Source organism: Harpegnathos saltator, unplaced genomic scaffold (genome assembly GCF_003227715.2).
Source record: "Harpegnathos saltator strain DR-91 unplaced genomic scaffold, Hsal_v8.6 scaffold202, whole genome shotgun sequence".
NCBI classification, from domain to species: Eukaryota; Metazoa; Arthropoda; class Insecta; order Hymenoptera; family Formicidae; genus Harpegnathos; species Harpegnathos saltator.
In genome coordinates, this window is record NW_020229987.1 from 476,843 (window position 1) to 499,900 (window position 23,058).

The 23,058-nt window shown below is 47.4% G+C and overlaps 1 protein-coding gene across 7 annotated transcripts in view; it reads left to right on the top strand.

Annotated features, from left to right (window-relative positions):
* The window catches only part of LOC105186478 (nuclear receptor coactivator 3), a 135,365-nt gene that overhangs the window by 1,763 nt on the left and 110,544 nt on the right, over positions 1 to 23,058 (top strand). For all 7 annotated transcript variants that reach the window (XM_011146720.3, XM_011146711.3, XM_011146719.3 and 4 more), the window contains exon 2: positions 6,572 to 8,071. Coding sequence is in view for 1 of the 7 variants with exons in the window: in XM_011146713.3 (XP_011145015.2) it covers positions 8,043 to 8,071 (29 nt within the window). In the remaining 6 variants the exon portion in view is untranslated. The remainder of the gene's footprint in view (positions 1 to 6,571; positions 8,072 to 23,058) is intronic.

Here is a 23,058-nt window from a genome sequence, read left to right on the forward strand (position 1 = left end):
GACATCGAAGTAACTGTTTCGAGCATATTGCGTATTATGCGGCGCCGAAGAATCGCGTGTGTTTTATCGTGCGCCTCCTCCTTTTTCCTTATTGCACGCGACGACGACTCGCGTCTCTAACCTCCTCGCCATTTTTCGCCGCGTCGCGACGCGTAATTCCCCGTGACAGCCTCAAGTGCGATTTCCAACGTCTCTCCGCGTTCGTTCGCACGCACGCGTTCGTTACCTCGGGTTAACCGCGTTATCGTTAACCGCGATAGTTGATGATTTATTATTATTCTATGGTCGCGACTAATACACACATTCCGAGAGGAACAAACATCTCACCGTCGCTATCTCTCCTTCCCTCTTCCCCGCTCATCCTTCCGTTTCCTCGCGCTTGGCGGTCCCCGGGGGGATCGGCGAATCACGATAATGGAGGATAAAATTGGGACAATGGCGCGGCGCTGGCACATTCTGCGAATCCGCGGTCCGTCTAAAATTTCGCGCGGATTCTCGCTCATCTCTGCGTTAAACTTTTTCTCGGTCTAATGAGCTCGGCGGAGCGCGCGGCGGCGGCCGCCCTTAAGGGCATGTCACGCGATCGCGCGCGGGCCTAAGTCTATTCGAGGAAAGGAAGCTACAATGTAACTCGCATTGTATGCGGTCTCGCAAAATATAGGTTCCGTCGGCCGATATTCTGACGAGTGTGTTGCGAGGACTCTTCATACTGGGTGTTTAAGAATTATCGTTCCTACGCAAAACCGCCCGTTGTGTTCTTTGTTGGCCCCCCTTTTTTTCTCTCTCTCTCTCTCTCTCTTTCTCTTTCCTCCCACGGGAACGTCCTCTCGCCTTTCGTCTCGTGGAATCGACTCTGTTTTCTAGAATTCTAAGGGAATATTAATATTCACGCGCGTTTCTCTGCCCGTGTATGCGTGCATTTTGGAGGTTAGGCTTGACAAATGGCAATAATATACCCGCTGCTGCGCGTATAACACGAAAAAAGAATGTACTCCGTTCCGAAATAACGTTGCAGAATGCAAATTGCGGAAATTGGGCTCGTTTAAACGTACAGAATATTATTTGTCTGATCCGCTATCTCGTATCGTAGGATCGAAGAGCGAAAGAGGACACAACGGTTATTTCGGCATTAAGAGCACCGATAAAATTACAAGTTCGTTTGCATTCGCAACTTTTTAATCCACGCTCGTGCGTAACGAGCCGATAAAGTCGAGGGTTCTTTTCTGAAATTCTCTCTAAGTTACGCGGCGCAGGGGCAACGGTGCTATTTAAACGGCCCTACACTTCAAATGGTAATCTTGCGATGTTGACGTGTCGTAAACGTTACGACGCGCGCGCTCTCTCTCTCTCTCTCTCTCTCTCTCTCTCTCTCTCTCCACCCCCGTTTCTCTCATTTCTTATCGGTCTTTTCAATAATTGGAAACGATTTTATAGGACGTTATCTCAATTTCGCGCCACTATAAAAATAACACTCGAAGGAGAACCATTGCCGTCTCGGGTGAAACAAGAAGTCATGGTCGAGTCGATTCTCGGTATTTCTTGGATGAAATAAATACACACGTTGTTGGTGATCAGAGATCCTCAAAGGTATAGTTGTACGTCGAAGGACTATTGGTGCCGGCTTCAATTCTGAATCGGCTGTTCCCTTATTTTTGACAAAGTTTATCGGTACGATAAACGATTTTACATCTGGAAATGTACACGATCCATCGTTGTTTCGTGTCGTGACATCCGGCATCTTGGATTCCGGCCGCTCTGTCGTGTCAATATACGTTACTGCACTGACACGGATACTGATGCTCACGCAGATACAGTTCGATCCGGGAGACGTGCGTTAATTGATAAACGCGATTCCGACGGGCGCTGGATTAAATATTTTCCGAGTCGACAGTAATGACAACTGACGCGCCGATACGCGATACTTTGCGTCACGATATCGGCCGGCCCGTCTCTTTGAAACGTAACGATTCAGTTATGGGGGGAAAAAATACGTGACGTGGCGAGAAACGTGCAGCAAAAAAATATGAGCAAAAAGACCACGTCGTCTCTGATTAATCGCCATCGAGGGAAGATGACGAGAATCGACTTTCAAAATACCTCGGACAGCTTCTCGAGGCAGATTCAAATTTTTATCGTCGCGCACACTTTTTCGAGCGTCTTCGTTACGTTATTGCCGTCGAGTGACCGGAATATTCCGTCGGCATTTGATACAGCTAACCGGGCTCTCGTCACGTTAATTAACACCCGTTTCTCCGATCGAATGTGGTACCTCCGCGCGAGTGTCAGTGCCAGTGTCAGTGTCACGAGCGCGGGTATCCGGTACACGACGAGGCAGTCAGCAGTCCGGATGCTGAATCTGGAAGCCATGACGGGGAACTCAGGACGCGAGACTGGAGAGATGCGTTACATTTCCAAGTGTGCAGACAGATTCACGTTGACGGAGCCTTCCGTTCTTGACGAACGAATTTATGAGTTCGCCAAGATTACGGAGGTACGCGAGTAAAAATTTAGGCCCATCATTTGACAAATTACAGCTTGACACACCCAAAAAAAGTAATCTCAGAACCAGCGGAACTTCATCTAAACTTTAGAGAATTTTATTCTTATACATGGCCTCAAGAGGATTCCTTTAAGATTAAGAGGAAAATATTAGAAACACATTATTCTTAAAGTTAGAATAGAGAATTATATGTTATATGTATAATGCAAATATTGTTGATTTTAATATAAATTTCCTCTTATATACAGATTATTTAATCTTCTTTTAAGAGGATTATTATTCATTCTTACTGTACTTTATTTCTACTGGTTATACTGGTTAATTTGAAAAAAATTATTATAATGTATATATAGCGAAAAATAATATATATATATATATATATAGATGTACTTTTGGCTCCGGTTCTACAATCAGTAGGCACGCATGAAAGATCATCATAACAAATAAATTTCCAATCAGTTTTGTTCTGGATATTTATAGCTACAAAGATGTTTATCATAACCAATTGTATGAAACATAGTTAAAAAAAAAGAATATATTATTCAACTTCTTGCAATGGATTATAAACTGTATTTGACCAAATATGGGTGAATTATCTTCGTTATATGTTACAGCAACACACATACTTTTTTTAAAAAACGTGCCAAGTATTCTGGCCCATGAACATATGGTTATTTTTTCGTTCATGTCTGGAGGTAGAGCATGACTGGACAAAAGAAGCCGACATTCAAATCAACATATTCCTCTTCATATAAGAGGAAAATTAATTGATATAAGAGGAAATCCTCTTGAAATAAGGGGAAAACAGTTGGAATAATATTTAATAAATTTTAGATGAATGGTTCATTTTAATCACTTTATCGAAAGAGGAATCCTTTTTCTGTAAAAGGCTTCGCTTAGAATATGAGATCATATGGGAGAAGTCACTTTACAAATAGAATACTTTTTTTGTACAGTTACAGTTTTATGGGCTATCTAATTATATTCATCGACTTGTGGTTTGTGTGTGTGTGTGTGTGTGTGTAGTTGTATTCATTTCATACAACGAGAAATATCGATCCCAACGGCCGAGTAACAGTCCGTGAATACGAATCCGCCATTCATCATGCTTCCAATAAGAGATCGCGAAGAATGCACGACTTGCTCGACATGGAGAGGCAGCAAGTAGAGTTCCATTGTCGAGATTTTCCCGATCGGTCCGCGGCGAGTTGGAATTCGCGGGGTTCACGCGGAGAAGCAAAACTTCGGTCGCGCAAGGTCATGTTTTTTATACGACGCGAATGCGCGGGAGCGAGCGCGTTGTGTTTGTTTTGGAGGCAATCTGAAAATCGATGATTGACGCGGCGCGCTCCTTTAGGTGCACCCAGCGCGGCAGCGCGACGTCCGAATTAATTACGACGCTCGCGCGTGCGCTTTTGACGCGTAATTGGCGACGTTGGCGAGGCGTTCAAGTACGCGCGAAGCCGAAAAAACACGGCCCGATCACGGCTGGCGCGACCTCTAAATTTACGCGGTGTGACAGCGGCGCGTGATTCTCGGACTCGCGAGCGACTCGATTCGCAACGGACGACCGCCGGTTTGCGATCGTCGCGAACGAGTGACTCACCCGTGAATGACGCGGGGAAAGTCGCTCGGGAAAAGAGTGTTCCTGCGTCGCGTCGCGGGAGGAATATCCTTTCGCGTTTCAGGTGAATCTTCATTCGGTGCACCTGGTGTCGACGAGCACACACCTGCTGTTAATTCGGGCGATTAGCGCAAACGGTCGATCGAATCGCCGCCTCGTGCCTCCTCTCGAGGAGCGAGAATACGTGCGAGACACGTGCGGCGGCGCCGTGTCATATTTTTGCCGAAGCGGCGAGATTTTCTTAGATCGATTCCCGGCGCGTTCTATTCTCGTCTACGCACGTCGATCTCGCGTAATATCGCGACGTTAGCTCGCGGGAGAGAGAGAGAGAGAGGGAGAGAGAGAGAGAGAGAGAGAGAGAGACCGCTCGGCCGGCCGAGCGGCGGCGAATTTCATCGTTGGAGAAAAAGAAGAGACCGGCTGACACGTGTCACCCACGCGCCTGCTGCGGGGTTAATTTATTGACGATCCAATTCGAGCTCGGTAACGAGCTCCATGACGGATTGAAGAATTTCGGGACCATCCGGTGTGCGCACGGTACATTACACGTTTTGGTGATTGAACTTGGATTCCGGAAGGAATCATGTCTATGCAAATGCTGAGCGCGGACGAGGTTTCGTTACGTAAAAATCAATCGTCGTTCCTGCTCGCTCGGCCGCGAAGCTCGTCTCGGCTAGCTCGGTGACAGCATGTAGTTAACGAAAGATCGACTCCGAATTGACCGTAGATATTCCATCATTGAAATTCAGATCGGGTTCAGGACACCCCGTATATAGATGGGATAAATCGTGGCGTGGATTCGCGACGGGCGGCGAAATGTCGTCGCCGTCGCCGTCGCCGTCGCCGTCGTCGCCGGCCGACGATATCGATCTCGAGGTTTTCCTAAACGCGCCCACGGTCTACATATGTTTCGGAAGCAGAATGGGCCGTGTGGACATGCGCGGCATGCACAGGCTATTGTATTAATGGCAGCCTCGTCAAGCGCGACGCCATGTGATGTGCGCGGGGTTACACCATGGAGGCTACGCAGAGACGACAGTTGTTGTGTGTTGCGAGGCGGCGATTTCGAAAGCTGCCATTAGTTGCGGATGCGTTTAACCTTCTCGCTTGCTTTGCGCCGAAAAGAGAGAAAAAAAATATGTAAGCGCGCTCGCGGCTCTCTGCGAAAGGCGGCGCGCGATTTCGTTCGGCACGTAGCGTTCGAAGAATAATGACGAATCGCCAGATTCGTAAATCGTTGGAAAGAAAAAGGCGGGGGCGGGGGGAGGGAGAAAACCGAAAGGAAACGTCGCTGACCGATAAAGATCGCGAGGTTTGTCGACCTTCTTCCTGCCGTCGGAGACGCTTCGTGAAAACGCCTCGGAAATTATTCGCGACGCGATCCCCCCGGGCGCGCCGGGGAGGGGGGGTGGGTTTTCCCGCGCGAGCCGAACTGTGTTTCTAGCACAATCCTGCGTGAAATAATCGCGAGCCGCGTTATCTCGTAAGACACGACGACAATGGTAACATTGTTCCGACAGTAGCGCGAAGATTACGTTCGTCCCCCTTTTTTTCGCGGACGCGGTCGCCTCGCGGGGAAAGTAATAATAATAGCCGGGAAAAACATGCGAGATGACATTCTCAAACGTTACGGAATTTATTCCGCGCCTATCGCCCGCGACGGTTCCTTGCCATTAGCGAGCGACTTGTAGTAGTCGCGCGAGATACGATACAACGTACGTCCGAGACTCGAGTGAAATAATAATAATAATAATAATTGCTATGATAGCGGACGTTAACAATAGAACCGAGTTGAGCAACAGATACGGACAACACATTGTCGATAATGACAGTTATTTGTTAAAGCCTGCGCTTACCCACGCGAGATGTCAATCCGCTCGGAAACTGCGGTGTGTTTCTTCTTCTTCTTCTTCTCTCTCTCTCTCTCTCTCTCTCTCTCTCTCTCTCTCTCTCTCTCTCTCTCTCTCTCTCTTTCCCTCCTTCCCCCCCTTTTTTTTCTTTTACCGCTTCAACGGGAGCGTCAGTAAAGCATTTGTTCGCTAATGATTCGATTATCTCACGCTTACAAGCGCGGACCGCTAGAAACGACGCGGGCGCGCGCGCGTTACGAACTCGTCACCGTATGCAAACGTCTCCTCGAACGTAACGTTCGACGTAACCGCGGCGCAATTCTTTTTACTCGTCCCACTCGTTAACGCGTTACGTATCGCGTTTTACAACGCAATACCGTCTCCCACCCCGTCCCTCCCTCCTCCCCGCTGCTGCTTGCCTCTCTGCCTTGCCTCTCCCTCTCTCCCTCCCTCCCAGCCTCCTGCCCTCCCTCCCTCCCTCCCTCCCTCCCTCCCTCCTCCCTCCCTCCCTCCCTCCCTCCCTCCCTCCTTCCCACCGCGCTCTCTCTCAACGATCGTCGTCACTCTCACGTTCACGTTCACCGTTATCGTTTCCAGGATCGACCCGCTTATCGTGATCGCGACCTACCCGACGCAAAATCGTTGAACTTCGCGGACGCGAGAAAGTTCAGCGAGGATCGGTAGGACCTCTCCGGGGGACTTGGTCGAGCACACAAGTTCCAAGGATTTTTAGCGGAGCTTTCGCTGCCGGGCTAGAGAGGCGCGCTGGGACTCGGCGATACCTCCTCCAGGAAATCGGACGACGCCCGAGGAAAGGAGGGAAACAAATCAAAAGGGGAGCCCGCTTTTCGGAGAAAAGACACTCCTCCCCATCGCCTGGCGCTGCTGCAGGCTCATCTCGACCTGGACGAGGACACAGGAGGAGAAGAGGAGGACGACGACGAAGAAGAAGGAGAAGAGCGTCCCGCCGATAGAGAGATCACGTCGATTGCCGATCACGCTATCGCGCTCGTTCGTACTCGAGTTCTCAGGCCGGCGGAAGAGCCGACGGTGCTCGAAATTCTGTCGTGACCAGGAGGCCGCGATTCGTGCGAGGCACCTCCGCTGCTGCACCTGCCGAGCGTGCGCGCATCCTTCGCAGAAGGAAGGAGAGGAGAAAAGGAGCAAAAGAGCAGCAAGAGAGGGAGAGGGAGAGAGGGAGGGAGGCAAAGAGAGAAGAAGAAAAAGCAGGAGAAACGAGCGAACGCGTGCTGCGCCGTCCGCTCGACAGCAACAGCGGCCACCGGCTGTATCGAATGTCGACCAGCGTGAAGGCGGCTGAAAATCGACGGAAGAAGGATGCAGCAGCTTCCCTCGATCCGCGTGTCTTCGTCGAGCGTCGGTTAATCGACGATTGATCGGTGGTTCGCGAGGACGATACTGTTGAAGGTTCTCGTCGGCCGAAACCTTCTTCCGGGCTCTTTCAAGTCCCTACGCGAGAGAGAGAGAGAGAGAGAGAGAGATAGAGAGAGAGAGAGAGAGAGAGAGAGAGAGAGAGAGAGAAAGAGAGAGAGAGAGACTCTTTCGGAAGGTGTGTGGTGCTTGTTTTCGGGGCAGTGCACGTGTCCGCTTCCTTTGTTGTCCCTTTCGGGATCACGCTGTGAGGAGAGAAAGGCGGACTGCAATTTTACTCGTTACTGTTCACTGTTAGCTTTTTCTTTTCTCTTTTTGTTTTCTTTTTACCGTTTTGCTCCCGCGGACCAGCGACGAGACGCGCGCGCGTGGTCGCAGGCTCGCTCTCACTCGCGTGTGTTAAGTTTCTGTGATACTTGTGCGTCGATTGTTTCGTCGCGCATTTGGTGGTTCTCTCGCGACCTTGCTGTGTTATATAGTGTGTGGCTCACAGCATCGCGAGTGAGATCGACGTGTGTGGTAGTGAGAGAGCGAGAGGAAGTTGTCGGTGCGCCCCGCGAAAGGGAGAAGAGAGAAAGAAGAGCCCGTCCTCTCGTGTACGCGTGACTCTCAATTCATTACCACGGATCTTCCTCGGCAATTCGACGCCGCGCCCACCCTCGATGAGAGGAGGCACATGTCCATTGCTGCCGCTGAAAATGCAGGGTGAGTCTTGAATCCATTTGTCTTGGCTGTTGTTGATTACAGCGTGTACCGCGTGTCTGTCCGAATGAAATCGGTCACTTTGAGAATGACGTAAACTTGCCTCGAGAGATCCTAACGGAATACTCGGTAACAACTTGGATTCAATCTTATCGCGTGCGACAACAATAACCGCGAATTCCGATTCGAAAGCAGAATTTCGATCTTTTGTTCACGAAAAGAGATGCATGCCGCAGCGTGGGCAAGGCAATTTTTACAAGACGATTCTCCAGAGTTTTTTTACTCTCTCTCTCTCTCTCTCTTTCTCTCTCTCTCTCTCTCTCTCTCTCTAAATCCCTCTTCTGCTATTCCAAGTTCCTTTTTTTCCTGGAAAGTTTTGAGCGTGAAATTAAAGAGTGAAAAGATTAAAATTAAAATCGCACAATTCACGCATATATATCTCGAGTAAATTTACGTTTGTACACAGTGTAACTTTCAGATGCAATCGTACAGAACGATTTATTGTTTCGCGATCATATTTATTATGGTTTCACGGTGTTTTCAAACTGACCGATTTAATTGCAGCGTTCAACTCGCGAACGTTACGAACACCTTGACTATTGATTACATATATGTGTGTAAACGAAATGGCAGTGTCCGCCGCAATGTTAAGGTATATATGTCATATATGTCATTAACATGTTAAGCGCTACGCCGAGATATTGGTCGACTTTTCGTCCAAGCGACGCGTGAGCACACAAAGTATAAACAAGAGATAACAAGATACAGGGTGGGAGAATGCCGGGTCGACTAACAACGAACCGTCAGTTAAGCAAATACCACAATAAAATTGCGTTCTACAAAGCACATCGATCTATCGATTATTTTAGAAAGAATTTGTGCCCATAAGACTTAAAGTGCTGATAGGATCAGAAAGTGATACATCGCTCGAGTTATTTTTGCCCTCTAAAAATCGACGTCATCGGGTATCGCGATCATCTGAAGACGACAGTTCGTTAGACAGTACGGATGTAAACAGTAATGACGGTGATTGTCAAGATTTAGAGTGGTTCGACCTAAAAGGCAAGCAACTAAATATTATGGCGAAACCGTAAGTCCGCAGGGACTGGCGTAGCGCTTAATATGTTAATGAATTGTTAACGTTAAATTACAAAAACAATACTTTCTGAGTTAAATGTCTATGCTACATATGCATACAATAGATACACATTATCTAACATATTTACTACTTTAACACGTTGAATGGCAAACCAATTCTATATAACTTGCACATGACGCCGGAATGAATTGTTTGTTACGCGATTATATATTACGGTAAAATATTATATAAAACGGTGGAGTATTGAACTATATTATTATGCTTTATGCATTTATCTTACTGGGATTCACCACCAATTACCACCTCCACGGCGCTGGAGCGCGTTTGATCCATCTCGCGCTCGTATTTCACTTATCTTTTTACCGAGGTCAGTTGTTTCAATTGTTTCTCTCACAATTCAATTATTTCTCTCATTCTTGTCGAGTCTATCCAACGATCAAAAGACAATGATATTTATTATATTTTCACACATTGCACTTCATCTTTTGCATTTATTCCCTTAGATTGTCCTTACAATTAATATATTGTCAAAATTAATCAAACATGCTCTCAATGATGCATCAATCAATGATAAAATCATTATCCAGTTCCATCACATTACTGTGATAACAATGACAATATTGAAGATTTTACAAATATTACAATTTATTGAATTAAATGCTTTTACTAATCTTGGCATCACTGCTCGCTGATGATCCTCGTGGCATTTAACGTGTTAAAAAAGTAAAATAAAATTATCATAATTATACCTTATTAACGTATTTTATTGAAATAGTGTTTACATTTAAATTACTTTCAGTGAATTTTAAAATAATTATTGTCTGAGTTTAAAGAAAACAAGCAAAAATTTAAATATACACATATAAGCACACATATATGTACATGCATGTATATACATACATATGCATGCCTACATTTTTATATATAAGTACATACATCGTATATCCTAGCATGCGTTTTGGCATTTTTATAATACCATTGATATATATATATATATGATGCAACGGAATTTTGCTACTCAGCGAAAAGTTAAGTCGAATGATTTTTTTACAAAAGTTACATTGTCACAATATGAGAAAATTGAACGCAGCAAGGTGTCGTTACTTAGTCTTTTCATGTCCTTAGAAGGGACATTCGAGTTATTTGCTACATTTACAATGTCCCCTTAAAGGGAACAAGCAAGCGCAAAAGGTTAATATCGCAGCAGTCGTCCTGCTCTTTTAGAAAGATATAATTATCCATGTTTTCAAACGTGCTCAGAAAACAACATTTCTGCCACAGTTTGGAATTGATTTAAGATATAACGGTCGACATTAGGGATGCTGATATTTTTCGTCTCGTTTCGCGAAGTGCCAAGTGACACAAATCAAAATAAGAAACCGATACAGTTTTGTTTCATACGTTCCCTCTACGAGCGTTCGTCTTTCGATCGTTGGGGCTATCGGGATGGTTTTAATTATTCGGACGCTGATATATTCCTGACCGAGCCAACGATGGGCTGATACGACTGGAATTACGTCAGAGATGCCGACGGTGACGTCACGCTTTTATCGTTTCTCGATTTTGAGAGTCACGGCGCATGCGGGGTTGCGAGGCTCAATCGTTGCGTTTGACGTTGCGTAGGTCGATTAAAGCGAGAGAGAACTGGGGTAACATTTGTTATAAACCGAGAGAAATTGTGTGCGCACGAGTTGTTCCTCCGATAGCCGGCAAGTAGAACTTGATATTTACCGCCGTGATTTGTAAAATTCGAACGAGGACAATTTTTCCCTTCGGTATTGCTCGGCACGTTTTGTTTATACGAGGTTTGCACGAATAAATTTTTCTCGCTTTATACCATTCTTGAAAAACGCTGATAATGCACTTTTTCTTTGTTTTTTTTTTTTTTGCCAAAAGTTCCCTAAAATTCGAAATTACAAAACGACGACTTTTCACGCGGTGAGCGTCCGAGGATGACGCGTTTTTTAAACATTTAACACGATCAGCGTGGAAAATTCGTGAAATCTTGATCGTTCGCTTAAAGCCAATTGAAATTTACTACTTGAGAGAACACTTCAACTCATCGCGTCTCCACGTCGTCACGAGCTCCACACTCGGTGTCGGGTATTGCAGAAATTACGAACGCGAGACCCACGTTCACAAGTCATTTCTCGCGAGGAGATAATCAACTCCGCAAAATTCACCGAGGAGAGTCGATCGGCGCGAGACGCGAAGGCTCCCAGGACACTCCATACACCTAGCCGACGTGAATAGTATCTCGGGGTATCGATACCTCGCTTCCGATACTTTCACTTTCGACATCATCCAGGTATACAGGGTGTCGCCTCGACAACGCGTCGCGTGTCGACTTGGCGAGAGCGCTCGGTGTGTCGCGATTCCACGTGCGTGCGTGCGTGCATGCGTGCGTACGTGCGTGCGTGCGTGCGTGCGCGTATGCCCTGGTGCGTGCGCGCGGTGCGCGGTGCGAGAGCCCAATATGGCGCGGGGAACGATCGAAGAAAGGAATTGCACTTGACTGGCCGTTATATTTAGGTTTAAGGAGAGTAGGCGTCCTTTGAAAGCGAGAGAGACGGAGCGAGAACGCGCGCGCGCGGCCCCGCACAAGTCGACTGCCCCTTTTTCGAGGCACCTTTCTCATCCTCCTCGCTCGGCGTTCCGCAGTTTCCGCCGAACCCTCCCCCCTTCCCCCGGTCACTCCCTGCCTCTCCCACTGGGTCCTCGTCTACCTGGGATAGACATGTATCTTCTGCACAGCCGGCGTGAAGCTGGCACTCTACTTTTCAGCGTCGTAAGATTTAAAGCGAGTTCTCCTTGCGAGTCGTAAAGTTACCGACGGAATTTTACCGGTAGAATCAGTCACAAAAATGAAACGGAAAATGTGACCAACTTTTCGTGGCAATTTAACCTTCAAAAATAATATTCCCAATCTCGTGGAATCCTACAGTTCTCTGAAAGAAACTTTATAAGTTTCGACACGTTTTAACGAGAGAGAGGAGGGGGGAATTAAAAACCGTTTAAAAGTAGTTAAAAGCCGGGACTCTCTCTCTCTCTCTCTCTCTCTGTCTGTGTTTAATTACCCTAGAATTACAATGGGCGTGCGGGTGAAACTTGCGTTAAATCTTGCGGTACAGAAAAGTTAGATGCCAACTTCGCATCGGCTCTCCTACGTATCCTGCGACGACGGGCCCCTCCCTCGTAGACACTTAAGTATCCGTTGCCTCGCTATCAAACGACCGCCTCTATTCTTTGTGAGGCTCCCTTTCTTTTCACCCTCTAACCTGACTCTTGCTCCTCCTCTCCCTCCTCCCCCTCCTCCGTCCCGCTATATCGCTAATAACGGGCGGGATAGGGATTTTTCGCAGGTCACGGATAACAGGGAAGAAAATAACGCCATGGGATTACCGGTCTGTCTGATGAATATTGCGGAAGACGTTATTGCGTACACGTGCGGGATTACCGTGCGGCGAGGAGGAAATTAATTGGACTTCGATATCGGCTCGATATCGTCGAGATAATTGTCTTCTCTTTTTTTTTTTATTATTATTATATGCTCACACGTGCCTGCGTGTCTTTGTATTCTTTTCCGATTCGTATCCGCTATTCAAACTCGATCTTGTTCGTCATAACTCGTTTCTCGTACTTGGCGAAGACGTGTCAATAATCCGAACAGTGTCTTGAAAAAAGACAGAGAGTGCGGACGTGTAGTTAATTAAATTCCGCGCAATAATAACTGTTGGACGGCATTTTAAGGCGCGGCAAAATGGGTAACGGTGTTTCGAGAATTCATGATTGCTGATGGTAGATGCGTGCGCTCGTTTTTAACACATACGCCAGTTAACGTATCAGACCGTCGTCGCGATCCCGCGATATTCACGCGCGTTTCTCGCACTTCTCGCCCGTGAAATCTCCCCGCGCGATAATTCGCGCGTTACGGGAGACGCGCGACGCGCACCGATAACCTGGGTGCTTATGGGTGTCTCGTTACCGCGGTTGCGTACAGGTATATCGCGTTCTCAGCTACTTAACACCCCATCGTCGTAATAGAGCACGCCGCGCCGGTGGCGTTAAATTATCGATAAACTTTTCGCCGCGAGAGATATCCGCCGCTGGCGAGACGCTGCCGAACGATCCTAGGACGCAACGTAGGATATCAAGTAGCGACGAAAGAGAGAAAACGAGCGTGTTACGCACGGATACCGGTCGCGAGCGAGCGCACGGCGCGCGAGGAAGTCCGCGATAAGAAACTTGCGCAATGATGCGCTCCTCCGAGAGCGAGCGAGCGCTCGGCATTTTGCGCGACCGGCCGCAACGCGCGGATACTTGCATAATACGGCCGATAAAGCCGCACGGAACCGGCGTGTTCCTCGTGGAAAAGAAGGGCGTCTCTTGGAGAATTCCGTTATCGCCCTGCCCCTTCGCCCCTCTTGTGCCTTGCCCGCTCCGGCGCGGCGTTTTGTATCCCTGACCGGAGCTCCCAAGTTTCTGCATTTTTTATGTCACTCCGCCACGCGACCGACATCAGCAAGATTCCCGATGATTTACCGAGTCGCGTTGCAGAAAGTACACGCAGACTCCCGCGTGCGTCTCGTATCGACTCGACTTCCCCGCGAACTTTTCCACTGCGAGGGAAAAATACACAGAGGCGCGCGCGCGGATAAGGCGGAATCGCGAGAGTCGGTTAAACGAGACGACGCACACATAGTGACGCGAGATTAACGGTTATTATAGAATCATGTAAATGGCGGAGTGTTCGTTCGACTGATAGCAATTATCCGGCCGGTGATGTAAAATTAACGCGAGTTTAACGCGGCGTGTCCGTTTCTACAGCAATTTTTACTCGGGTCGCGTCGGTTATAAAATCGCGCAGGATTCGTGTGACATTCATCGGGACGTAATTAACAGCGACGATTCTTCATTTTATCGGATAGACTGCAAACAGAATAGACTGTGTGTGTGTGTGTGTGTTTACTCGTAGTCTGCGGAAGATGCTGATTATCGCGCGCTTAATTGGAGCTACGTCCGAGAGAGCTGGCGCTCGCTCGCGCGGATCAGGTAGTGATCAGGATTTTGAGGACGCGGTCCTTCGGTAAAGAGGCCAAGCTCCCGGCTCGATGACGAGCGAGACATTCCAATTCGTCGCAACGCGGTAAGGTTTCGGATATCTGCGACTGCGTCCGACCACGCGAAGAGATCGATTGCTTGTGCGTTTCAAACATGGTGGGTCGGTCATGTACGCGATGGGTAAAGTGTAAGTTTTTCAATCGCTCCGTGCGTCCCGTTCAAAGTCGAGGAAAACACAAGCGTATCTGGAGCTCGTGCCGTAATGAGGCATTTTTATCGCAAACTCGTACTTTACTCAACTTTGCAAGATTAACAACGAATGTGTATTTATTAATTGCCTGAATATCCTGCGGGAGCAAGGAGCAAACTGTTGTACATGATGTGTTTCGTGATGTTACACCCAAAGCCCACAAGAAAAACTGCTACACCCGAAAAGAGTAATTTCAGAACAAGCATTTAAATTTTAGGGAATTTTACTCTTATATATGCCTTCAAGAGGATTCCTCTAAGATTAAGAAGAAAATATTAGAAACACATTATTCTTAAAGTTGGAGGGATTATATGTTATACGTATAATAGGAATTTTATTGATTTTAATATAAATTTCCTCTTATACACGGATTATTTAATGTTTTCTTAAGAGGATTATTATTTATTCTTACTGTACTTTATTCTCACTGGTTGTACTAGTTAATTTGAAAAAATTATAATGTATAGCGAAAAGTAATATACATATATACATATATATAGATGTATTTCTGGCTCCAGTTCTGCAATAAGTAGACATGAATGAAAAAAGATCATAACGAATAAATTTCCAATTAGTTTTGTCATGGACTTTATAGCTACAAAGATGTTCATCATAACCAATTGTATGAAACATAGTTAGAAGAAAGAATATATTCTTCAAGTTCTTGCAATGGATTATAAACTATATTTGACCAAATATGGGTGAATTATCTTCGTTATATGTTACAGCAACATACATATCTTTTTTTTAAAAAGCGTTCCAAATATATTCTGACTCATGAATATATGATTATTTTTTCATTCATGTCTGGAGGTAGAGCATGACTGTACAAAAGAAGCCGACATTCAAATCAACATATTCCTCTTCATATAATAGGAAAATTCATATAAGAGGAATCCTCTTGAAATCAGAGGAAAACGGTTAAAATAATATCTAATAAATTTTAGATGAATGCTTCACTTTAATCGCTTCAGCGAAGAAGGAGTCCTTTTTCTGTAAAAGACTTCGCTAAGAATATGAGACTATGGAAAAGAAATCACTTTACAAATAGAATACCTTTTGTTGAGTGTATCTAAGAGTCTCTTCGAATCACAAGACACTTTTGCATGTCCAATCGATCACCCGCAACTTTGCGATTAACAATGAGTACGTATTCAGCTGGCCGGACATTTCCCGAGACAGCGTGCGAATTTTCGCCCAAAACATGTGTATGCTTCTGCAAGCCACCGTCCCCCAATCTGCAATATTTCGAACCCTCGTCAAACTTTCCGATCGCGACGGATCGGAGAAGATATATCGTAGATTGTAGGTCGCGCGCGCGCGCGCGCGTCTACCGTGTGCCACCTCGGCCACCGATTTGTCAAGTGTACGTTCTTCCCGTTGCACACTTGTGCGCATAATTGGAGAACTCGCTCGCGTTCGTGCATATTCGTTCGCGCGTAAAACGAGTCGCGCCGGTCGAAGGTGCAAGAGTGGCGTATAACAGCGGCGGCGGTGGCAACTCGCTGCGGCAGAATACGCGCACGGCAGAGGTTTGAATTCAGCGTTACTGTGAGTCACCGGTGCAGCAGCAGCCGTGTGGCCGTAGCTGCAGCAGGCGCGAGCGAAAGAGAGAGAGAGGGGGGGGAGACGGATAGAGAGAGGAAGAAGGCGAGCGAGAGAGAGAGTGAGCGAGCGAGTGAGTGTGTGTGTGTGTGTGTGTGTGTGTGTGTGTGTGTGTGTGTGTGTGTGTGTGTGTGTGTGTGTGTGTGTGTGTGTGTGTGTGTGTGTGAGAGAGAGAGAGAGCACGAGAACGGCACGGACGAGGTGCTGCGCGCGTTGTAAATGAATGCAGCAGCCCGCACGCGGGAGCTGCATTTTTGCGTCAGCGCACGCGGCTCCGGACCGCTTTAGCGCGCCGGCGACCGATCTACCACCGGTTTTATATACCGGTGTACCAGCGACAGCGATAGCAGCGCGCGCGCGCGCGCGCAACCCACGTAAAGCGAAAAAACGAGCCGTAACTCGGCGTAACTTACATTATGTTTGCCGCGAGATCGGCTCTCGCGCTCGCGCTCACGTCGTTCGCGCGCGCGCGCTTTTTCATGCCCCTGTCCTTTCTCTCTGACGTTCTCGGTCTCGGCGAGCAATTAACGCACCGTGCGCTCTCGCTGAATCTCATGGGAACAACGGCGCGGCGCACGTATACGCACATGCCGGTGTTTGCTCCGTGCACGCCGCTCCCGTCGAGTTAGAATCGCTTGATAAGAAGCCGCGAGGTTTACTTTAGCGCGCGGTCGGTTTAACGTGGGTGTAACGCGGTCGGGCGCGTTGGCGAACTCGGTGCGCCGCGCGCGCGCGCGCGTATCGCGGCAGGATAAACTCTCTCGGAGTTTCCGTACTAATTTGGCGATGGCGGGATGCGAGGTAGTAATTCTTGGATAATTTATAGCCCGAGCTCGCGTGGCTGCAATACACAATTATCGCTGATCGATGTGTATTAAGCTCTGTTAATTACACCGCGACTGTGTTCGCGGTAATTTCTACAGTGTCCTTCGAGGTCGCCTCGTTAGAGGGAAGAAGAAGAAGAGGGCTTGGAAAGAGGATTTCGTTTGCAGGATTAACTTGAGATGCACGAACAAGTCGTACACGTACATCGCGCGAATCCTTTTCGGGAAGATCGGCGAGAATAGCGCTCGAATAATTGTCGGAATCGACACGGTCAATTGAGTAATAGCGATTCGACCGGTGCTCGATTTCGCGCGGCCAGATTCAGTGACTTCGATGGTATCGTATTATCGTCGGCTATCTCTGGCAGCAAGTAGCACAGCACGTACGCAATGCGTCACTGTCGACGCACGCTGCACGCTGCGGCGTGAGAGGCACACATGTAGCAAAATAGAAACTTGGCTGGCTGCGGTAGACGCCATGTAACTGATTCCGCCGTCAGCAACAATGTAAGTGCTCGCACGATTACTAAAGAGCACGTCGCGCACCCGACAAGAGAGAGATAGCGAGAGAGAGAGAGGGGGGGGGGACGCGAGTACAAGGTGGATCGAAAAAGCCGCGGGTATCAACACCGCGCGCAATCTGCTACTGGATGTTAATGAAAATTCCACTCGGATGTTATCTCGCTCATTATCTTCCTCAAATCTTGTTTTGTTAATCGAATTAGGATCCTGAATTAAGTAATTAAAGGCGAACCTCGAAAATTCCATCGGATGCGAATCTCGAAACGAAAAAGGCAAATAACGAGGTTGTTGTTGTTGTTGTTATTATTATTATTATTATTATTATTATTATTATTATTATTATTATTATTATTCGTTTGCGTCGGTGGGAAACGAACTAGTCGGGAGTTTTCGCAAAATTGCCATACGCAATACGTCGTAAATATTCAGTGCGCAATTGGGCCGCGAGAGATCTGATATATATATATACATATATATATATATATTCCGTGTTCGCTCCATATTTCTCATTCTCTCTCGCACCTGCCACATTCCGTCTCCGGTTTCTTTTCCTTCGTATTTCATTACACCGCGCAAGGGGGCAGGGGAACGCCGGGCATTAGATATCATCGTGTCTAAGCTATCGGAACCCTTCCGGCCGTTGACAACGGGAAGTTTCGCGACTCGTAGATCAGCAGCCGGCGACGGGAACTGCGCGCGGAAGACGCGACGGTGCGCGCGCGCGAGGTAACGGGTGTAGCGGGCGAAATCGGCCCGATGTCTGCCGAATAGCGAGTAGCGCGTTGCGAGTCACGTGGTCGCGCGGCGCGCCGAGCCGGGCCGAGTCGCGCCGACTTGAGCCGAATCGGGATATAGATCCTCTCTTCTGGCTCTCTCGCTGCGACGTTGCCAATTTTCCCACCGCCGCCGAGCAGCCACCGCCGCCGCCGCCGGCCGGCCGCTCGCTTGCTCGGCTGCTTGCTCGTTCGTTGCTTCGTTGCTTGGTTCGTAGCCCGACTGTGCGCGCTCGTCTGTTCGACCGTTTGTCCGTCCATCTATCCGTCCGCTCGTGCGTCCGTTCATCCATCCATACGCGTTCACTCGTCCGTTTATCTATCCGTTCGCCGCCGCGTCCATCGTGGCGAGAAAAATAGCATCACTTTGGCTTTCTTTTCTTATCCTAGTCTCCCGCCTCGCGTCGTGTTGACCGTTTGCAAAAATTCCGCTTGCGAATTCTTCACCCTCGGGAAACTTGCGAAAAGCGCACGCGGAGCTACGTTCTCGGCGACGTAAGGCGCGCGGTTGTTACAACGAGAAGACAAAAACGATGACGACGGCGACGACGCGTGCGACAGAGGAAGGCTACGGCGACCATAATTATTGGTTATTGATTTTTGTTAATGCGCACGACCGCCGCATTCGCGAACGAACGAACGGGCGTGCGGGTGGTAGAGGGAGGAGAGACTGGGAGGGAGGAGGGTGGGTGGAAACGTGACGCAAAGTAGAATATCAACGCGCTTCGGGAAATTTTTTTCTGCGGGAGGACAACGTCGGTTGTGCACGTCGCGCGGCTATTGAACGAATCGGCACGCGCGACGCTTTTACAAGGTTGTAACATTTTTTTACGACCGCATTGTGACTCCGCCGAAGCGGCCGGATTAAACGCCGGTATCGACGACGCTAACGTGTGCCGGCTTCTCGCTGACTCCGTTCCTCTTTCGACGTTTCCTCCGATCGCCCGACATTGTCGCGTTTTGTCGCGTACCGTGCGGTGTATCCACGAATTTCCTATTCGTGGAACCGCAGTCCCTCCTGCTTGCCCCTCGCCGTAGGATGCAATCGGGGACGAGGAAGAAGGTTTAATCCTGAAGCAGCAGGCACGTGGTTCACATGTGTCAAGCAGCCTTCCTTCTCGATATTTCGTCTCAAACGACGGAAATCGCGATTTGGACGAGCCAACACGTGTTGCGACATTCAGCTCAACGCGTGAATGGAATACACGGAAATCTTGATTTCGGTTAATCTCACACGCGGGACATTTATTTCAGATAATTTGACACACACGTAGACACGTCAATATGGCGGCCCGGACTAAAATATGACGGTGGTGCATCGACGCGCCCGCCCGCTCGCTCTCGTGCGCTTTCTTGAAACGCGATCATTCGGGGATTAAATATGAAGAGCTCATTTTCGAAAGTACCAATATGATCGGAGCAAATTGGATTGGTAATCCGCTTGTCGCACACGATTGTCTGCGAGAAGCCGCATAGTTTCGACGTGATCCGCGTTATCTGAGATGTACGTTGTAATAATACACTGTAGAGCTCTCTCTCCTTCCCTCCCTCCCTCGCATCTATAACTCTATAAATATTTATTACTTATGCGTATGCGTGCGGGATAACCGGTTTTCGAGAGATGCCCGGCTATCGTGAGAATACCGCCGGACTTTCGCAGAAAATCCCCGATCTGAATAGAGCGCGCGGGCGCGACTTCAATTTCGCGATTATCTGTTATTCCTTCGGTTAAACGACACTATCTTAGGTCCGCGCGTACGATAACAACGATAAGGAGCGGTGCGAAGCGGTTAATATATCGAGTAGCAGCGCTACTCGAGATAATTCGATATCGTTCTTAGTTCATTAAATATCGCGATGACGCCTGCCGCGATGTGAATTTTATACGGATATTATATTCACAATCGCTCCGCGACGATATCTTCACGGCTCTGTCTTTATTTCCGAGCATCTCCCTCGCCAAGGGACCGTGAAATACCGAGAAAAGGCTTCGCTTTCGTTGTAAATTAAATTTTCAAAGTATACCTAAAATAAATTTGCGTATTTTAGCGCAGAAAGAGAGAGAGAGAGAGAGAAATGGAGAATTGGAAATACAAAAGACATTATGACGATACATGTATACATATAATACATACATATATATATATATAAACATATATACATTCTTGCGAGATAATTTTGCAATGGTTATAAAGCACCTTTCCCGGGGTAAATTTTATTTTTCCCCGAAAGAAGATTCGTGTTTCTGAATTGTTTCAAAATCCTCCTCCCACGCACATACATATTGTATTGGAAAGTGGCATCCCTGATATAAACCCACGTAAAATTTTATTCGATCTGTAAAGTCATTCGAGTAGTAGTAGCACCAGCAGTTGATAAAGCTTTGTGCAAGAGGAGTGCCGCATTTGCTAACAATTGACCAAAAAGACGCACTCGAATGCGTATTTCTACGAAAGCGTGTTTGGTACATTTTAGTCGTTTTAAGGAAAATAAAATGGATTTCAAGCGTCCTTTCATAACTGTTGATGAAACTTGAATCCACCACTATACACCAGAGAGAAAAGAACCTTCCGGAATCACACTTTAATCATGGTATTGAATTATTAGAAAGACGTTGGAATAAATGTATTGAAGTTTCAGGAGATTATATTGAAAAATAAGACATATTTCACGGCAAAAAAAATTTTCTTTCATTGTTCAGGCCGAGAACTTTTCAGACCGCCCCTCGTAGAATGAAAAATTAACTCTCTTTGGCCGCCTCGAGCTACGTCGAGCGGTGTCCGTAATAATTTTTCCTCGGTGGCACGTCTTCGAGGCGATCTCGCGACGTGATCGCGAGCGTGCAATCGGCAGTTAGAAGCCAAAGTGTTAATTCGGCGGATTCTTGCGTCGAGATACCGAACACAACAAGCCGCACGAGAGAAAGAGAGACTTTTATCAGCACGCCCGGCCGAGGGTAGAATTACGGCGCGCTGCGAAATTGCGATACTGAACGCGTTGATTCGCGCGATTCGCGGAAAGATCCGGTCCGTTCGTTTCAGCTGCCTTCAGAGATAGCCGAACTGTCTGCGAACACGCACGACGGCGCGGCAGGACGGCCTGCCGAGGCGGAGAACAAAGAAGAGAAGAGGGAGTTACATCACCGTCATCGGTGATGCGGCGGCGGCGGCGGCGGCGACGCGGCGCAGACGGGGACCGGCTATTTCTCTCGAAAGTGGCGAGATGGAAATAGAGAAAGAGAGGGGGGGGGCGGTGAGAGAAGGAGCAAAATTTGACAAGAACTTTGCGAAAGGGTTCGCGCGCACCTCCTGCGTCTCAATTCCGCCGAGTTTGCGACGAAAGTCCTTTCTTCTCGCGAATCTCGATTTATCATATTTGCCCTCCTCGTCCGAGAAAAAAGGAGAGAGCGCTCGCGCGATATTTTTCCCTTGACAGCGAAATTACTGCGAAGTATACATACAGCGTGTGCACGTGTGTTGAAGATATATTTTTATCAGTTTCAGTTATTTCTAATATTCGTTACACACTTTTCTCGTTTTTGTGTAAATAATTAATCACAGGGGAAAATATTTCGATGCGCAGGACAGCGATTCGGCTGTACCTGTCGATATACACATCTCTCTCTCTCTCTCTCTTGTTTCCGATGCTTTTTTCCTCGTTTTCGAAATTTCCTCGCAAAACACACAATGTCGGTGAATCCAAAATCAATCGGGGAACATTAACAAAGTTATCATACGTGCCACGCAAAGAAAAAAAGAGGATGACGTATTCTTTCCAATTTTTTCGTCGACAACGCATTTGTCATTTCGCGCGTGCGATCGTTCGTAAGGAAAAATCTGAACGTTACGAAGAAAAATTTGAACGTTACGAAGAAGATCTCCGCGCGATCGCATATTTCACAAAGTTTCGCTTCAGCACGTTCGATCCTGTGCCAAACTTTTCTCTCCTTCATTATTCTCGCCTTCAACGAGCGATGAATTACACTTGTAACTCCGATATTAACGTACAATTCGACCGACCTTGCTTGAAAACGTCGATGTATATCATCGTTCCTCTCGCGTATTGTCATCGACCTTGGGATTCGCGTACCGGTTTAATATAACGCTGCCAAAGATTAGCGATCCTTACATACATTTTTATTTCTAGCTCGCGCGAGCTGTATATATATGTATAGAGTGACACTTCTTCCTCTTGGCGAAGAAAGACGTCAGTCGTTGTTCGACAGCGATAAAAAAAAAAGAGGAAAAGAAAAAAGACGTAGCGCGGTTAACACAATTCAAAAATGGCGCAAAAATTCAACTTCAACTTCGTCCCGTTGGTCCCGTCTCATTAAAATTCCGTCAGAGTGATCTTCGCCCGAGACTAAATTCATCCGCGTCATAATCAATTCGCGAAGAGCGCGAAACACGAAAGACGCGAACTGTCGTTGCGGACTTGGTGCGAGCTCTGTACAGAGGGACGCGCATGTATAAGCTGTCCGCTCGACACATGCAGAAGGTCGGAGGTCAAAGTAGTCGAATGGTGTGTGAAACGACAATGGCAATAAGAGAAACGGCTTTTCCAGGCGTTGAGGAATAACGACCGGGTTGCGGCGATTACGATCGCTCGTTGGTCGATTATTCTCCGTCCTTTCTCTTCCCTTTCTCACCTTACTCCACCCTCTTTTCTTCTCCCATCGTTCGTTTTGCCATTGAGGAGAATTAGAAAATCAAAGTACTTCCTGTCGGCGACATCGAGTGCTTCACGCGCTGCGTTAATTTAATCTTCGATTCGTTTTTTCTTTTTCTTTTTTTGTGCCTATATCTTATACCAAAGTGTCGTCCGACCGGACTGTATCTTTACTTTAACGCATTTTT